This window comes from Selaginella moellendorffii, unplaced genomic scaffold, assembly GCF_000143415.4.
Source record: "Selaginella moellendorffii unplaced genomic scaffold, v1.0 SELMOscaffold_3, whole genome shotgun sequence".
Lineage (NCBI taxonomy): Eukaryota > Viridiplantae > Streptophyta > Lycopodiopsida > Selaginellales > Selaginellaceae > Selaginella > Selaginella moellendorffii.
Genome location: NW_003314264.1, coordinates 3,011,154 through 3,026,412, shown reverse-complemented (window position 1 = coordinate 3,026,412; position 15,259 = coordinate 3,011,154). Strand labels below are relative to the sequence as shown.

Genomic DNA, 15,259 nt, shown 5'->3' with positions numbered 1-15,259 from the left:
CCTGTGTCTCTGTTTGGCATAATCGCTCATGGGCATGGTGCCCAGAACTATGGGAACTTCTTTGTACCTCTATGGGGTGGCGGGGGTGCAAACATGATGATTGCGTCCCTAGCAAAACACTTAAGGTCTCTGCAAAGTGCGCAGACTGAGTTGAACGGCCAACCCTTGCATAAGGCCCTTGTCGATCAAACCCCATATAGGGTTCAGCTGGAGGAGGAGCAAAGGCTTGCAGTATCGCGTGGGGCCCCATGCCATCCCAGTGAATATGTTGGCCGTCAGATTGTAGGGTTATCACGTGAGGCCTCATGCCATTCCAACGAGGCTGGTCGCCCGGTGAATGCACAGCCTCATCCAAACGAAGCAGAATCTCAAGGAAGTTCTTGTGGCCGATGTGGCCTTCCACCCCATCTTCTGCTCCAAACAGACAATGCTGGCAGTGAGAACAAAAACATGTACGTCTTCGCGTACTTGGCGATGCTTGTTGCCAAAGGCATATTTGAAACGGTTACACTTGGCTTTCTCATGGTTGGGCACACTCATGAAGACGTCGATGCCATGTTCAGTCACCTGGCAGAGTCCCTCCGGCGATCCAATGTCCTCACCCTCCCACAACTCTACGATGAATTCCAAAATTGCATCAAAGGCACTGTTGAAGCTGCACTTGTGACAGAGGTTCCAGACTTTAAGGGGTTTGTAAGAGGCTACATTAGGGACGGATCCGAAACGCTGATTGGCCACTCCAAGCCTCTTCAGTTTCATTTCAGCATGTGTGACGGTGCTCCAGTGATGAGGTACAAGATGAGAGAATGGGACACAGTGTGGCTGCCAGTGGACGGCATTGAACTTTTCAAGAGAGATCCCATAACTGGGGAACCTATGATTCCTCAGGGTTCCCCACGGCCGATGCACCCGGATGGACTCAAAGACCAGGAAAGCATAGTGGCCAGGATTAGACAGCATATTGCCTTCTGGAAGAGGGGGTTGGTGTTTGGTGGAGAATCCTATTTTAAGAGGTGCAAGCCTTTGCTCGAATACTGGGAGAAGATTATATCTGCTATCCAAAATGGGCCGGTTGTATATGAAGAATTGGAAGAGTCCTTTTGGCTAGAACCCAGAGCACCAGATAGTAGCGGAACAATGTCCTCTGGAAATGCAGTGATAGATAACGATGTTGAGGATCACTATTGTGGGCCGAGGAACAAAAAGCCGGATTCAGCATTCAATCCAGTACAGGTCTGCAAAGGAATGGTCGTGCTTGTCAGACCCAGTAATAAAAAACAAATGATATGGGTGGGGCGCTGCATCACTGATGCAGAGGAGGACGCGGAAACTAACTCCTTCAATGTAACTGTGGAGTGGTTCAAGCCAAGTTCCGGATATACGAAGGATTGCCTAGAAAAGAGATGGGTGCTGAATCCAAGGGATCCCAGCATGAGCATATCGGTGGATAATGTTGTGCATGGTTGGATGTGGAAGCAGAGTGCCACCATCACCTTGCCAGACCATGCAAGAGATGCAGCAAGAGCATTCATAACCCGGGTTCAAGGTGAGATTCATTAATATTCCTTTACTAAGTTTCTAATGTATTTTATTTCAAGGTGAACAATCCGAATCTGAATCAGAGGAGGCGTGATGGCATGTGGCCTTACGCCATTCCTAGGTGAGATGATACAAATAACAAGTATAAATTCTTAGTTGTTCTAGCAAATCTTACTTAAAGTTCAAGGTGAACAAGTCGAATATGAATTCATCGGATTGTTATAACAAATTGCAAGGTGATGGCATGAGGTGATATGCCATTTGAGAGTGGTAGCCATTCCTATATGAGGTGAGTGAAATATTTATTAGAAATACCTCATTCAATTGTGCACTTCTAAGTCTTGGTCCACTTAGTACTGTTTGCATGTTTCTATTTTAATTCTTTCTTTAAAATGTTATTTAGCATGTGGCTTCATGCCATTGCTCTCCACAATCATGCATTGAATTTTTCTATTCTTGCATAATACTTCTCCATATATATAGCATGTGCGCACATGTGATATGGTTCATTAGGCCTGATATAGTGTGTGAGGTAAAACAAAGATGATGTGACATATGCATTTACCAATCACACGTGCATAAATCTAATAATATGGCGTGTGGCCCATATTAATGGCACATAAACCCATATTGTGGGCTTACGTGCTTTATGTACCATCATTCCCTTGCAGCGTGTGTGTTGGTTTCCTTTTATAACACAACGAACTCCATATTTTAGGGTGAAGAGCGTTCTCATGGCAAGCACAAAATCTGTAAGTGAGGCAGAAAAGGAGACGAAGAAGGAGATAGGTGAAGATGTAGAATATATAAGTCTTCCAAACTCCCCGTACTATACTCCAGGTGATCATTTTTCTGAACAAACGGCAACATTAACAACTATCGAGAATGCCCCAGTAACGTCAGAGACAACAATCCAAAACAAAACAATTGACCCGGAGAAGGATGATAGTACCGCTGGGAGTACCAAAAAGGAGGTGTCCACTAGCGCTTAGGCTTATAATGGCGTGTGCCCTCATGCCATTTACTTGATCACCAAATACCTTTTTCCCTTTGCACTAGTATATCTTAATACCGGTCTGAGAAATAGAATGGCATGTGCCCTCAGGCCTTTTACTAAATCACCTTTGAAAGAAATGCAAGCCTCTATGTCGTAAAAAAAAGGTACTAGAGAAATTCCTTAATAATATGAATGTTATTTAGTTTCATGAAAATACACTAAGGGTCAAATGAGTTAAATGACTTCTCCAGACTAGCAATGCCTCTTACTACACCTTCACAATTATATTCGTTAGAAAAAGATAACATTGAATAATATCTAAATGTTCTCACCATTAAGTTATATGTCTGGCTAATAGGAATGACATTCATCTTGGAAGCTCACCACACGCTCAATGAACAAACAAATAGTGTGTGCGCGCATGCCATCGCTCTTCTTTAGCTTCAGATTCGGCTTGTTCACCTTGACAATGAGATTTATTATACAACCAGATGGACTCAGTCTGGACACAAAGTCACCGCGTTAGTCACCATGCCCCAGATATGTCTAGCCCTTGGACAAAAAACATATAATTTCACGTCATTTTCAAATACTTGAAAATTTGTACCTAGTCCCATTTTACTGAATAAATCCCACTTTAACGAAATATAGCTTAAAGGTTCAAATATAAAAAGGAAAGGGCTTATGAATAAGAGTGCACTCTTTTTTCCAATCAGTTAAGGGTCTTGGGATACTTAAGGTTAAGTGTCCTTGGGTTTAAATAGTATTGGGCTTGATGACCTTTTGGGAAGTCCAAATTCAAGAGTTTACATTTGGTATTAGAGGGGTTTCAAATTCGACTTTGTTGATTGGTTAGAGGAATCATACCACATGTTGATTGACATTTGGTTGGTCCAATTTACTCCGACTGGGCTTGACCCGAGGGGTAAGAGAGTGGGGCTCTTATGAGAGCTGTGGTTCTCAGCTTCTATTCATTTGGTTGGTCCAATTTACTCCGACTGGGCTTGACCCGAGGGGTAAGAGAGTGGGGCTCTCATGAGAGCTGTGGTTCTCAGCTTCTATTCATGAGGGTGTGAACTTGCAGGGAAGCGTGGTAACTAAAGGGAACAACTCAAAAGATTATTCATAAATGTTCAAATATAGAGAGAAAGGGCCTATGAACAAAAGTGCGCCTCCTTTTCTAATTGACATTTGGTTGGTTTAGTTTGCTCCGGCTGGGCTTGACCCCAGAAGTAGGGTGTCAAGAGAGCAAGGCTCTTAGGAGAGCTATGGTTCTCAGCTTCTATTCACGAGGGAGTGAACGTGTAGAGAAGCATGGTGGATTTTAAGCAACCAAAGGGAACAACTCAAAAGATGATTCATAAGGGTTCAAACATAAAGGGAACGGACCTATAAACAAAAGTGCACCTTTTTTTCCAATCGGTTAAGGATCTTGGGATATTTGAGGTTAAATATCCTTGGGTTTGAATAATACTAAGTTGGGTGATTTTTCAGGAAGTCCAAATTCAAGAGTTTATAGAACAGTCTTTGGTAAGATTAGTCACAATAATCTAAAGTTATGTAGAGTTTTAAAAGTTTGGCTCCTCACTAAGTGTGTCTATTCTTATTTTACATCAACTTGATATACCATACTAGCTGGTAGAGTACCCATATTTTATATTACACCACCCATATGTTAAACTACTATTGAACTTTATTTTGTTCCAATTTACATGCTTGTCTTGGTATTGGGATGTTGGATACTCTAAGATTATTCTAATGTCACTTAGTGCTCTGGCTCTTTTTCTTTACAGTTGTATGCTCAAGAGTTGTTCTATATTTCTGTCCTTTCATTTTTTGGTTGTATGCTTGGGAGTTTGACTCTATCCCTTTATTCAATGGCCTAAGGCCCTAAAACTCAAGTCTCACTCCATTGCCTTTAGCATATGTATTTAAAGGTTAGATTTCACTTTGTGGTTATTCTATGGTAAATCATTATCAGTAAAGAGTGAAAACCACATATATTATATATATGTATATAAGAGTGAGTGATTCGAATTGAAACCAATATGATAGCCACCAAAATCCCACTACACTACTATTAGTATACGGCATTATAATTATACACTTGGACCTCACAATACCAATATAATTTTTTAGTCCAGGAATGTTCATATACAACTAATCAAAGACATATTTACTTTCCTTAGCATATAAGTTATTTTCTTGCAACTTCTAATAAACTAGCTCAAAGTGTTTCAAATCATTCTTCAATGTTTCACTAAAGACTAGAACATTGTTGATATACAAGACAATAAATATGTCCATATAATCTTTAAATATTCTATCCATCATAGTCAGGGCATTACATAGCCCAAACTATATAAGAATTGGCAACAAGAACATATAGAGCACTGTTACTAGGGTCCACACTAATGGCAAGTTTTATGGCATCTCCACTTGCTGCAACTCCAAGCACTTCCAATCCATAGAATCCGAATACACTACTTGTGTATGATTAGTTAGGTAGGGTATATCTAAAACGCTGAGAATCTTCTGTAGGAGATGCCATATTAGCTTTGAGGGTTTGATAGAGTGATCAAACTAGAAAGACACAAAGAGATGCCAAGCTATGGCATCAATGCCTTTGTGAGCACATGAAGTGAGCAAAGCTGCTAAGTTAGCTTCATCAGGTGTATTGATCCCTCCAATCTAAATATGGATTGGATGTGCAATAATATTTTAGGGCTGAGGTAGTACAGTGCTTCTAGAGAAATTGGGTACAAAAATGTTGCAATGCTAACAGGATATGTGGACTGATAATTGTGTGTCCATAGGATATGTGAACACTCAGAGGACCAATAATTGTGTGTTCATATATCCCTGAAATGGTTTAAGGACCATTGAAAAAGTGTCATCACTTGACATTCACATTTGATGATTTTTTAAGAATGTCACAATAAAATATATCTATAAGAATATACTTACTATATACCTATTCTAGCCTTTACCTATGTGTAATCACTTCATTTTTACCCTCAAACCTCCTTAACTCTAAAATGAAGCAATAAAGCTTGAAGAAGAGATTGAGGAATAAATAAAAATGAGAATGAAATAGTGAATTTTGAAAAACAAAATGACATATAGATATAAATAGAGCAGAGAATGTTATTTTGATGAAGGAACTCTTTAGAGCAATCTTGGTTATTCCAGTAAGCATGGTTACTTGTAAATGATGATTTTCCTAGCAAAATGTGATGGAGAGTCATTTTCAAAATTGACTTACCCTTAAGATATTAGATGTGTATATGTTTTTCTTACTAAAGGGCTTATAATGTTTTTTATTTTTCAATTAGTCATGTGTTAGGTGTAGTTTCAAGTCCAAAGTCACAACATTACAGGATAAAGGCAAAATAGCAACTTTATTTTTATCATAATGTCATTTAACATTTATATTTATATTTTAGTGAATAAATGTAAAAACAAATAAAAACTTTTCTGTATAAAATACCTTTACATTATGCAATGTAAATCCTTGCATAGATAAGAAAGTACTCCCTACATAAAACATCAAGTAGCCTAGGTAAATGACCTTAATAAAATAACATAAATTGTTTTGTTTTGTTTTTGCTACTTTGACTATGACTAGCAAAATTTTGACTTTTTTGCCCAACCATTAACACCTATTATGGAAATCATGCTATTTCAATCTATTATGCCTAATGGGGAGAGAGAGAGAGAGAGAGAGAGAGAGAGATCAGAAGTATAACCTAAATTCCTAAGCAAGAATTTTCATCTACAACACCCATTATCATATACATGCAATCACGTGGCTCTCAAATTGTGTTAAAGTCATTCATCAAACAAGGTAGCCAATTTAATTAAGATTAAAGGTATATAAATTTCTTCCTAAACACCAATGGTATAAGTGCTAATTCCTTAAAGCTTTTGTATAGATGCCATTTATCCAAGAAGAAATTTCACAGATCTCAAAAGCAAGATTGAGGTGCATCCAATGTTCTAACATCCCTTTGTTAAATAGGTATTATTCAAATATTTTTGTGTTACTTGATATATCAAATTTGGTGATAATGAGTAGCATATGGGCTTTGAAATCTAGGTTGTGAGAGTTGGTGGTGGCATTTTCTTTCCTGGGACATTATCTAATGGTTTATTTCTTTATCAAGGTTTAAGAATTATCTCTGAATTATTCAAAAGTTATTCAGGAATAATCTTCTGGTTTGAGTGTTTGAAGTTAAATCTAGGGTTTAGGGTAGACATCATTAAGTGCCAAGCAATATAGTGTTCTCTAGATTGATCAATCTTGAAATCTTGTAGCTTTGGCATTTCCAACTATTACTAGGGATAAAGTGTAGATTTGCAAAGACTTTTATTTGCCAAGGTGCACCATTGCTCTAGAGTGTGTTGTCACAGCACTAGTTCTAGATTGCATCACAAGACATAAGCACTAAGAATATAGCCTAGATTAATACTTGCTAGGGTTAGAATTTTTTAGAGAGATTAAAAATTTATGGAAGAAAGTGGTGCTATTACTTTGTCTTGTGCTTGTAGTTTTCCCTCATCTTTTGAGGTTTAAAACATTTTTCTATTTTCTTTACCCCCTATTCTCAAGTAGGAAACATATGCATAAGGATGTCATGAAGGTCATTAACAATTAAGCTTAAAATCCATCATGTTCATAGGTGGAAATGCATTTGACAAGGCTTGAGCAAATATGTCTGCACTCAACTCGTCTCAAAAACCATACACATAAGGTTTGAGAAAAGAAGATCTCCAAAGTTGTTTATTCATATATCTCATTGGATCAATGCTTTTATTAAAACCCCTAATAATACTTAAATTTTAGATTATGCAACACCAAGAATATACTTTAAAAAAATAATTAAACCTTTACTCTAAAGGTATATAATAGGTTTCTTTTAAACCTTTGAATGATCCTACCCTAAACAAGTGTGACCACTTTAAACTTCGTTCTCTTTTGCAAACTAGGATTTCTATCAGTGACACCAATGTAGCTAACATATTTACTTTAAAATTCACTTATTCCATGGGACCTGCATCACTCACACAACACTAGAGCTATAAATTAAATACTTCACTAAACTTTTTATAATTATCTCTCAAAAAGTTCATAGAATGGCTACTCAAGATAATAGGTACTCAAGAAGAAGTTACCAAATTTATAACACTATTGTTGACTCTATAACATGAGTTTAAATGAGATTCACAACGTAGTTGCAACACTAGCTAACAAGAGCATTGTCCAAGATTAGGAGCATTAGTGATTTAAAGTAGAAATTATAAGCTAAAATTCCTAAAATAAAAAATAGACTTTTAAAAAAATAAATCAATTTGGCAAAAATACATATTAGGAATAACTGGAATTGTTAATGAAAATTACAATGAAAACAAAAACTCACTAAAACTTCACTATGTACCACAATTCTATCTAATGAAATTCAAATCATTCTTCCTAAAATTTTATATAAAATTCCTAGCAGTGTAACTTTATTTTAGAATAATGCAAATATATAGTTTTTGCCCAAAATCCCACATATAATTGCATACATAATCTTAAATACCCATTGTGGGATTTTTAGTGCATAACCCCCCACTTTACTCTTGCTAAGCATACACCTTAGTTAACTGCTACATCAAATGGTTCAACCACTCACTAACAACTAGGTGAGGATTACATTGAAAGATGCATTAGGAGGGGTAGTAGGTAGATTAGTGAAGCCCAAGGTTAGATTTTACATGAATTATAGCCTAGATTTCACGTGTGCTCATAAAAAATGGCACCTTCTAAGAAAATTTGACATAGTTGTGAAAATTGATATAATCTCTTGAAAATATCCAAGCTATATAACTATGTGAGAATTGGCAATAAGAACATATGGAGCACTGTTACTAGGCTCCAAACTAGCGGCATTTTTCATTGCATCTCCACTCGCTACAGCCCAAGCAAGCACTTCCAATCCATGGAATCTGGGTAGGATGGCATCTCCCACAGAAGATTCTCAGCATCTTGGATATACCCTGACCAGACAAGCACACCAATCATACATGAGTAGTGTTGCTTTGAGGGTTTGATGGAGTGATCAAATTGGAAAGACACAAAGAGATCCTGAGCTATGGCAACAATGCCTTTGTGAGCATATAACGTGAGCAAAGATGTTAGCAAACGGAGGAGGGAGTTGTAGGGGGTTCCAAATGTATAATAGGGATAGTGGGTAGGTCAGGCATAACTGACCAACTTGAGGCATAGTCTAACTCTCGCTTGTGTGACTGCCCTTGTTTTGCGTCCGGCTTGGGTTTAAGCTTAAGTTCCACACTATGCTAGTTGTTGGAGTACCCATATCCTTGTGTTAAGCCACTGGTATGCTAAAATAGCGTTAAACTCTGTTTAGCTCTGTTTTGTGTGTTAGTCTTAGCATTAAGATGCTGGATATTTTAGGATTGTTCCAAGTTGCTCTGTGCTCCTGTCTCTTCGCTCCTTAAGCTGTACGTTCAAGAGTCGTTCTGTTCTCTAGTGCCATCGCTTCTTGGCTTCATACTTAGGAATTTGGCACCATTCCTTCGTTCAATGGTCCAAGGCCCTATAACTTAGGTTTCACTTCGTTGTCCTTGGACATGTGGCATATGGCACATGGAGGGTTTAAGTTCCACTTCATGGTTATCCTATGGTAAATCACCATAGAATAAAGGGTGAAAACCACATGTGCTACATTTAGGTTCAAGTGATCAAGTTTAAATAGGCCTATATTATAAAGTTGTTGTTAAGGAATCAAGATACTTTCTAACAAATTTACCACCAAGGTTTTCTCTTAACTATAAGATTGATCATTATATTGAGATTATTTTAGATTCTAAATCACATAAGGCTCTATATCATTTACACAAGGAAATGGTTGAACTTAAAAAGCAACTCATAAAGGTTATTGCCAAAAGTTATATATGCATTTTTTACTTATTTGACTAACTCTTAAAGGCTAAGTACTTTATACGACCTGATTTACAGTCCAAGTATCATCAAAGACGGATTATAGATCAAAATGTGGAAAAAATAACCTTTAAAATTCATTATAAATTTTATGATATAGCATATGTGATCATGGGATGAAATTTAAATATATTATTGTTGTGGATCCTTAAAAACTTTAGTGGATAAATGAGGATAACTAAGGGCAAATAACTACCTCTTTTTTAATTGGCTTAAGAGGAGAGAGATATGTTGAGATAAATGTGGTATTAGAGAAAATATATACCTTTAAATAAGGTATATTTATACCCCTAAAATTAAAATCATATGTATTAGCCATTCATAAATATGTCTTTTGTTTTGTAAAGCATTCATAAACGAAGGTATCCACTGTGGGATTGAAATATAGGTGGATAACTAGTTACTTTACATAAAATAATTGGTCTATATAATGGAAAGATTGGTAGATTTAATATAGTTTAGTAATAATCAATAAAAACATTGACACTTTGAAAGGAGGGGTGAGTGTAGCACATATGATCTTGAAATAAAATTTAGATATATTGTTACTATAAGCAATTGCCCCTTTTTCCAATTGGTTTTAAAGGAAAAAAATAGAGTGCATTACATCTGAATTTATGGTCACATAGTTACATAAGTTAGATATTTACAAGAGATTTTACAACTATATCAAACTTTCTTATAAAGTGGCATAGTTCTGGTTGGCTATTTGATCAGAATTTATAAAGATCCCATGGAATCCATATGGAACTCTAGCAGGCAACTCTATAGAAGCCACTGTCTCAAGTGTGGGTGATTTGGCATCCATGACCAAAAGCTCCGAGACACCACTTGCCTCATCATGGACATAGCTTAAAACGTATCCATCGTCTTCCTCCTCGCCATTTGCCACAAAGAAAGGCTCGCCACAAAACTGACCTCGTTCGAATCTCCTTGACGCTACAATGCACGGCTCATTAAGGTCCGGGTCACTCGTTCCGTCGATGACCACCCTGGGCAGCCGTGGAGCGTCCAGATCGACCTTGGCCAGGCCAGAGATTTTGGGCCATGGCCCATAGTAGCACATGTAGACGTACTGATTCTTCCGCCCCAGGAACTTCTGGTTGATCTGTCCAAAATCCAGTCCGGCTGAGCACACGTGTTGCTTCCATGACCGTCCAGATCGAAGGTCCAGGTGGATCTCGTGCAATCTGTTGGACAATCTGGCGAAATCGTCAAAGAAATGTTTTACCGGCGTAATGGACGAGCTCAGCACGACGATCTTGTCCATCCCTTCCTCCCAGGCGTTGATGTAGTGGAATGACGTCCAATCCGGGACGTCGATCCAGCAAATGCCGGAAGATCCCACAGTTGGGATGCGAGGGATCACCCCGAATCTAGGAACTTTGGTGGTATCTCCATCAATGACCAGTTTGTTCTTGAGCAATACATCCTGGAACTTCATCACGAGCTGATTCTCTGGCAGGATTGCGTAGTTCTCTGTTATCGCGAAGTCGTGAAACAAGCACGGGTCCGGCAGCCACACGTCGAAATCGGGGCTCTTCCTCCCGTTCGGGCTCGCCCAGAAGTAGCGGAGGTGGGGATTGATCACTGGATTGAAGCTAATCGCGAAGAGCTCGCCAGAGATTGGATCGATCTTTGGATGAGCGCACATCGGCAAGAACAATCGGTTGTTGAAGCTGTAGCGGCCCATGGTGATCAAATCCCCTGCTGGGGTGATACTCACGGCATATGGCATATCATCCTCGGACATGGCCAGGATTCGGCGATCGAAGTAGGCCATCCCAGCGTTGGAGGTTCCCATCCCGCCCAAGATATTGATCAGGCCCAGAGCCGTGCGCGTCACGAATAGCCCGAATCGTGCGAGCCCGGCATAGCTGCTCATGGTGCCCAGCGTGTAGGGGAAGAGAGGCTTGCCCGCTGCTTGCTCCTGGACGAATCGATTGTTCTGGGTGAATCGCGCGCAGTAGACTGGAGCTTGATCTTCTTCATCGCCGAACTTGACAGAGTGGAGCATCCCGTGGCCGTCGAAGTAGTTGTAGCCGGCGGGAGGGGGATGGAGTGGATTGGAGCCATTGCGGATGTAAGCACCGCCGCGGAGGCAGCGAGGGATCTCGCCAGTGACTCGGCGGCACGGCGTTGGCGGGAACTCTCCAACCGGCGCGAAATTATCCGCGAGCTGGATCTTGGGGTCTTGCGAGGGAGGAAACTCGCGAAGATCAATGTACGTGGAGATGAAATTCTCCACCGTGTCGCACAGGGCTACCGCCGCCGCCCGCGCCTCTTCGATTGGATTGGGGATTGAGAAGCCAGGGGTATTGATATACTTGCGAGAGGATTTGGTGGCGGTGGCTGTGATCCCTGATGATCTTCTCTTGGGTGGAGCTGGGAAGGAGAAGTTGGTAAGGCTACAACCAATATCAATCCCAGCTGTGGCATGCATTGAGACAGAATCAACGATTAAAAATAGTGCCATTGGCATACATAAATACATTGATCCCTCCAATCGAATTGAATTGGACTCTCTGAGCCACACCATTCGCATAGATAAGATGATGGCGCGATAGAGAAAGTTTTTAAGGCTTACTCTGAGGATTCTAGCTACTTGGGATGTCGACCAATTGGAAGCAATGCACGTGAGAACAATGTCGGCATTTGGAGATGTCTAGCTTTCCTCTCGTACCCGTCTAGGAAGCATGGGACCTTACTTTTACATGATGCAATGTAAACATTTGGAGATGTCTAGCTTTCCTCTTGTACCCGTCTAGGAAGCATGGGACCTTACTTTTACATGATGCAATGTAAACATTTGGAGATGTCTAGCTTTCCTCTTGTACCCGTCTAGGAAGCATGGGACCTTACCTTTACATGGTGCAATGTAAATCCTGAGCACTTGAGTGTCCCACATAAGAAAGTACTCCCTGCGCGAAATATCATTTTTGTTTGGTTTTGCTGGATGGAATAGAGAACTGTATCAAATTTCTTCGTCCACCTAGCTGGCAATGACGTGGACACTCCCATCTGATAGGAAAATTTAGCTAAGTTTACAGTTAGTCTTAAGGAGAAGCCCACTGCAACCTCAATTTTGATCCACTATCTCGAGACCAAAAGTGGCTGCGAAGTGATCAAGACCTGGGAGAAAAACCCATTTTGCGTTTTAGAGAGGATCTTACATCTACATCCTCCAATGGACGTGACCTTCTGAAGTGTTGGACGTCTCCACCAAGAACAAGAAAGAATGTAATCGAATGGGAGTGTGCCGGTCAAAAAACGAGAAAGACTCACAGTCAAGATTCCAGAATAATTGATTGACCGTTTGACGCACTTGACCGTTGATAGGTCTTTGACCAGATACACTAGCTATTTTGACAACTAGTGAAAAAGTTTTGCTATAATTCACATCAGAGACTAAAACAAGATGGTGTTTAACGGGATGCTCCAGCCACAAATATATCAAGCACCTCCTTGCGGCATGAAATTATCTGACGTCCAATTTGGTGGTGCAGTGTATATAAGGTGCATAGATGGCATGAGATTGAGGAATTGATTCTCGTTGAATGCCATGCTCTTCACCTTCACATCTCTTGACCAGGCCAAGCAGCTGGTTGATTGAATGCCCGAGTGGGACGATCATGATCACTGCCTTCTCTTGGTATGGATTCCTCCAACAAGCAGACGACGTTCCTGATTATGCCAGTAACAGGCATTTGGATAAAGTAATGCCAGAAAGGAGCTTAATCTCTTGGAGCACGATTCTATCAAATGTGCCAAGTAGGGGGGTCTTGTATCTATGCCAAAGTCTGCATTTGCAAAAGGCAAAGAGAATTTTCTTGGGCTCCCTCAGAAGTGCTTGTATGCTTGGCGTGGCGGAAAGTGAGTCCATGGAGCAACAACTGTAGAATTGCTGAGAAAATTTCTTAATGCAGACGCTTTTTCTTGCAATGTAATGCTGCCCTGGTTTGCTCTAATGCCAGGAAAGGGCATCTGGAAAAGTTAAAGAATCAAAGGTGTGTGTGGACTACCATGCTGGCAGCATGTAAACAACCAAAGGTTAGAGAAAACGCTGTGAATTTTTTAAAAATGCCAGATCACAGGGTGATACCATAGTGTGGAGCCAAGTAACAGTGCTCCATATGTTCTTATTGCGAATTCTCACATAGTTACATAAATTAGATATTTACAAGAGATTATATCAATTTACAATTTTTCTTACAAGGTGGCATGGTTCTGGTTGGCTATTTGATCGGAATTTATAAAGATCCCATGGAATCCATATGGAACTCTAGTAGGCAACTCTATAGAAACCACTGTCTCAAGCATGGGCGATTTGGCATCCATGACCAAAAGCTCTGAGACACCACTTTCCTCATTGTGGATGTAGCTTAAGACGTATCCATCGTCTTCCTCCTCGCCATTCACCACAAAGAAAGGCTGGCCACAAAACTGACCTCGTTCGAATCTCCTCGACGCCGCAATGCACGGCTCGTTGAGGTCCGGGTCACTTGTTCCGTCGATTACCACACTGGGCACCCGTGGAGCGTCCAGATCGACCTTGGCCAGGCCCGAGAATTTGGGCCATGGCCCATAGTAGCACATATGGACGTACCGATTCTTCCGCCCCAAGAATTTCTGGTTGATCTGTCCAAAATCCAGTCTGGCTGAGCACACATGTTGCTTCCACGACCGTCCAGATCGAAGGTCCAGGTGGATCTCGTGCAATCTGTTGGACAATCCGGCAAAATCGTCAAACAGATGTTCCACGAGCTGAGCACGACAATCTTGTCCGTCCCTTCCTCCCAGGCGTTGATGTAGTGGAATGATGTCCAATCCAGGACGTCGATCCAGCGAATGCCGGGAGATCCCACGGTCGGGATGCGAGGGATGACCCCGAATCTGGAAACCTTGGCGGTATCTCCATCAATGACCAGTTTGTTCTTGAGCAATGCATCCTGGAACTTCATCACGAGCTGATTCTCTGCGTAGTTCTCTGTTATCGCGAAGTAAGCACGGGACGTCGAAATCGGGGCTCTTCCTCCTGTCCGGGCTCGCCCAGAAGTAGCGGAGGTGGGGATTGATCACTGGATTGAAGCTAACCGCGAAGAGCTTGCCAGAGATTAGATCGATCTTTGGATGAGCGCACATTGGCAAGAACAATCGGTTGTTGAAGCTGTAGCGGCCCATGGTGATCAAATCCCCTGCTGGGTGATACTCACGGCATATGGCATATCATCCTCGGACATAGCCAGAATTCGGCGAAACCTCCAACGCTGGGATGGCCTACTTCGATCCCATCCCGCCGAAGATATTGATCAGGCCCAGACAGTGTGGCATGCATTGCGACCAAATTAACTGTGCAATTGGCATACCTAAATATATTGATCCCTCCAATCGAATTTTAGAGCTATGGATTGGATGGTCTTGAGCCACACGCATAGATAAGATCAATATTTTAGGGCTTACTCTGAGGATTCTACTTGAATGGAAACAATGCGTGAGACCAATAATTGTGTGTCGGCATGCTTCTTGGAGGGGATGAAAAGGTAAGGTCCCATGCTTCCTAGACGGGCACGAGTGGACCAAAAACAAAGCTTCAATCTAGATTCATGTCTCCTAACGCCCCCCACACGAAATATCATCTCTGCTTTAGAATAATGTAATTTTAGGTGGTCATGCGTTCGCAAGCGAGGTTTCGCTGGATGTTATAAAGAACCATATCCAAT

At 40.7% G+C, this 15,259-nt stretch overlaps 2 protein-coding genes across 2 annotated transcripts; both read right to left on the bottom strand.

Annotated features, from left to right (window-relative positions):
* Positions 1–10,167: 10,167 nt before the first annotated feature.
* On the bottom strand, positions 10,168–11,982 carry LOC9643586 (9-cis-epoxycarotenoid dioxygenase NCED3, chloroplastic). Its single transcript, XM_024668493.1, has one exon. The coding sequence runs from the start codon at positions 11,980–11,982 to the stop codon at positions 10,219–10,221; it is 1,764 nt and encodes a 587-aa protein (XP_024524261.1). The 3' UTR covers positions 10,168–10,218.
* Positions 11,983–13,114: 1,132 nt separating this feature from the next.
* LOC112344191 (zeaxanthin 7,8(7',8')-cleavage dioxygenase, chromoplastic-like) lies at positions 13,115–14,874 on the bottom strand. The gene is made up of 4 exons (XM_024668492.1): positions 14,799–14,874; positions 14,301–14,526; positions 13,753–14,259; positions 13,115–13,223 (listed from the first exon to the last, which is right to left on the bottom strand). Exons 1-4 carry the CDS (start codon positions 14,872–14,874, stop codon positions 13,115–13,117), a joined length of 918 nt encoding a protein of 305 aa, XP_024524260.1.
* Between the last annotated feature and the right edge of the window lie 385 nt (positions 14,875–15,259).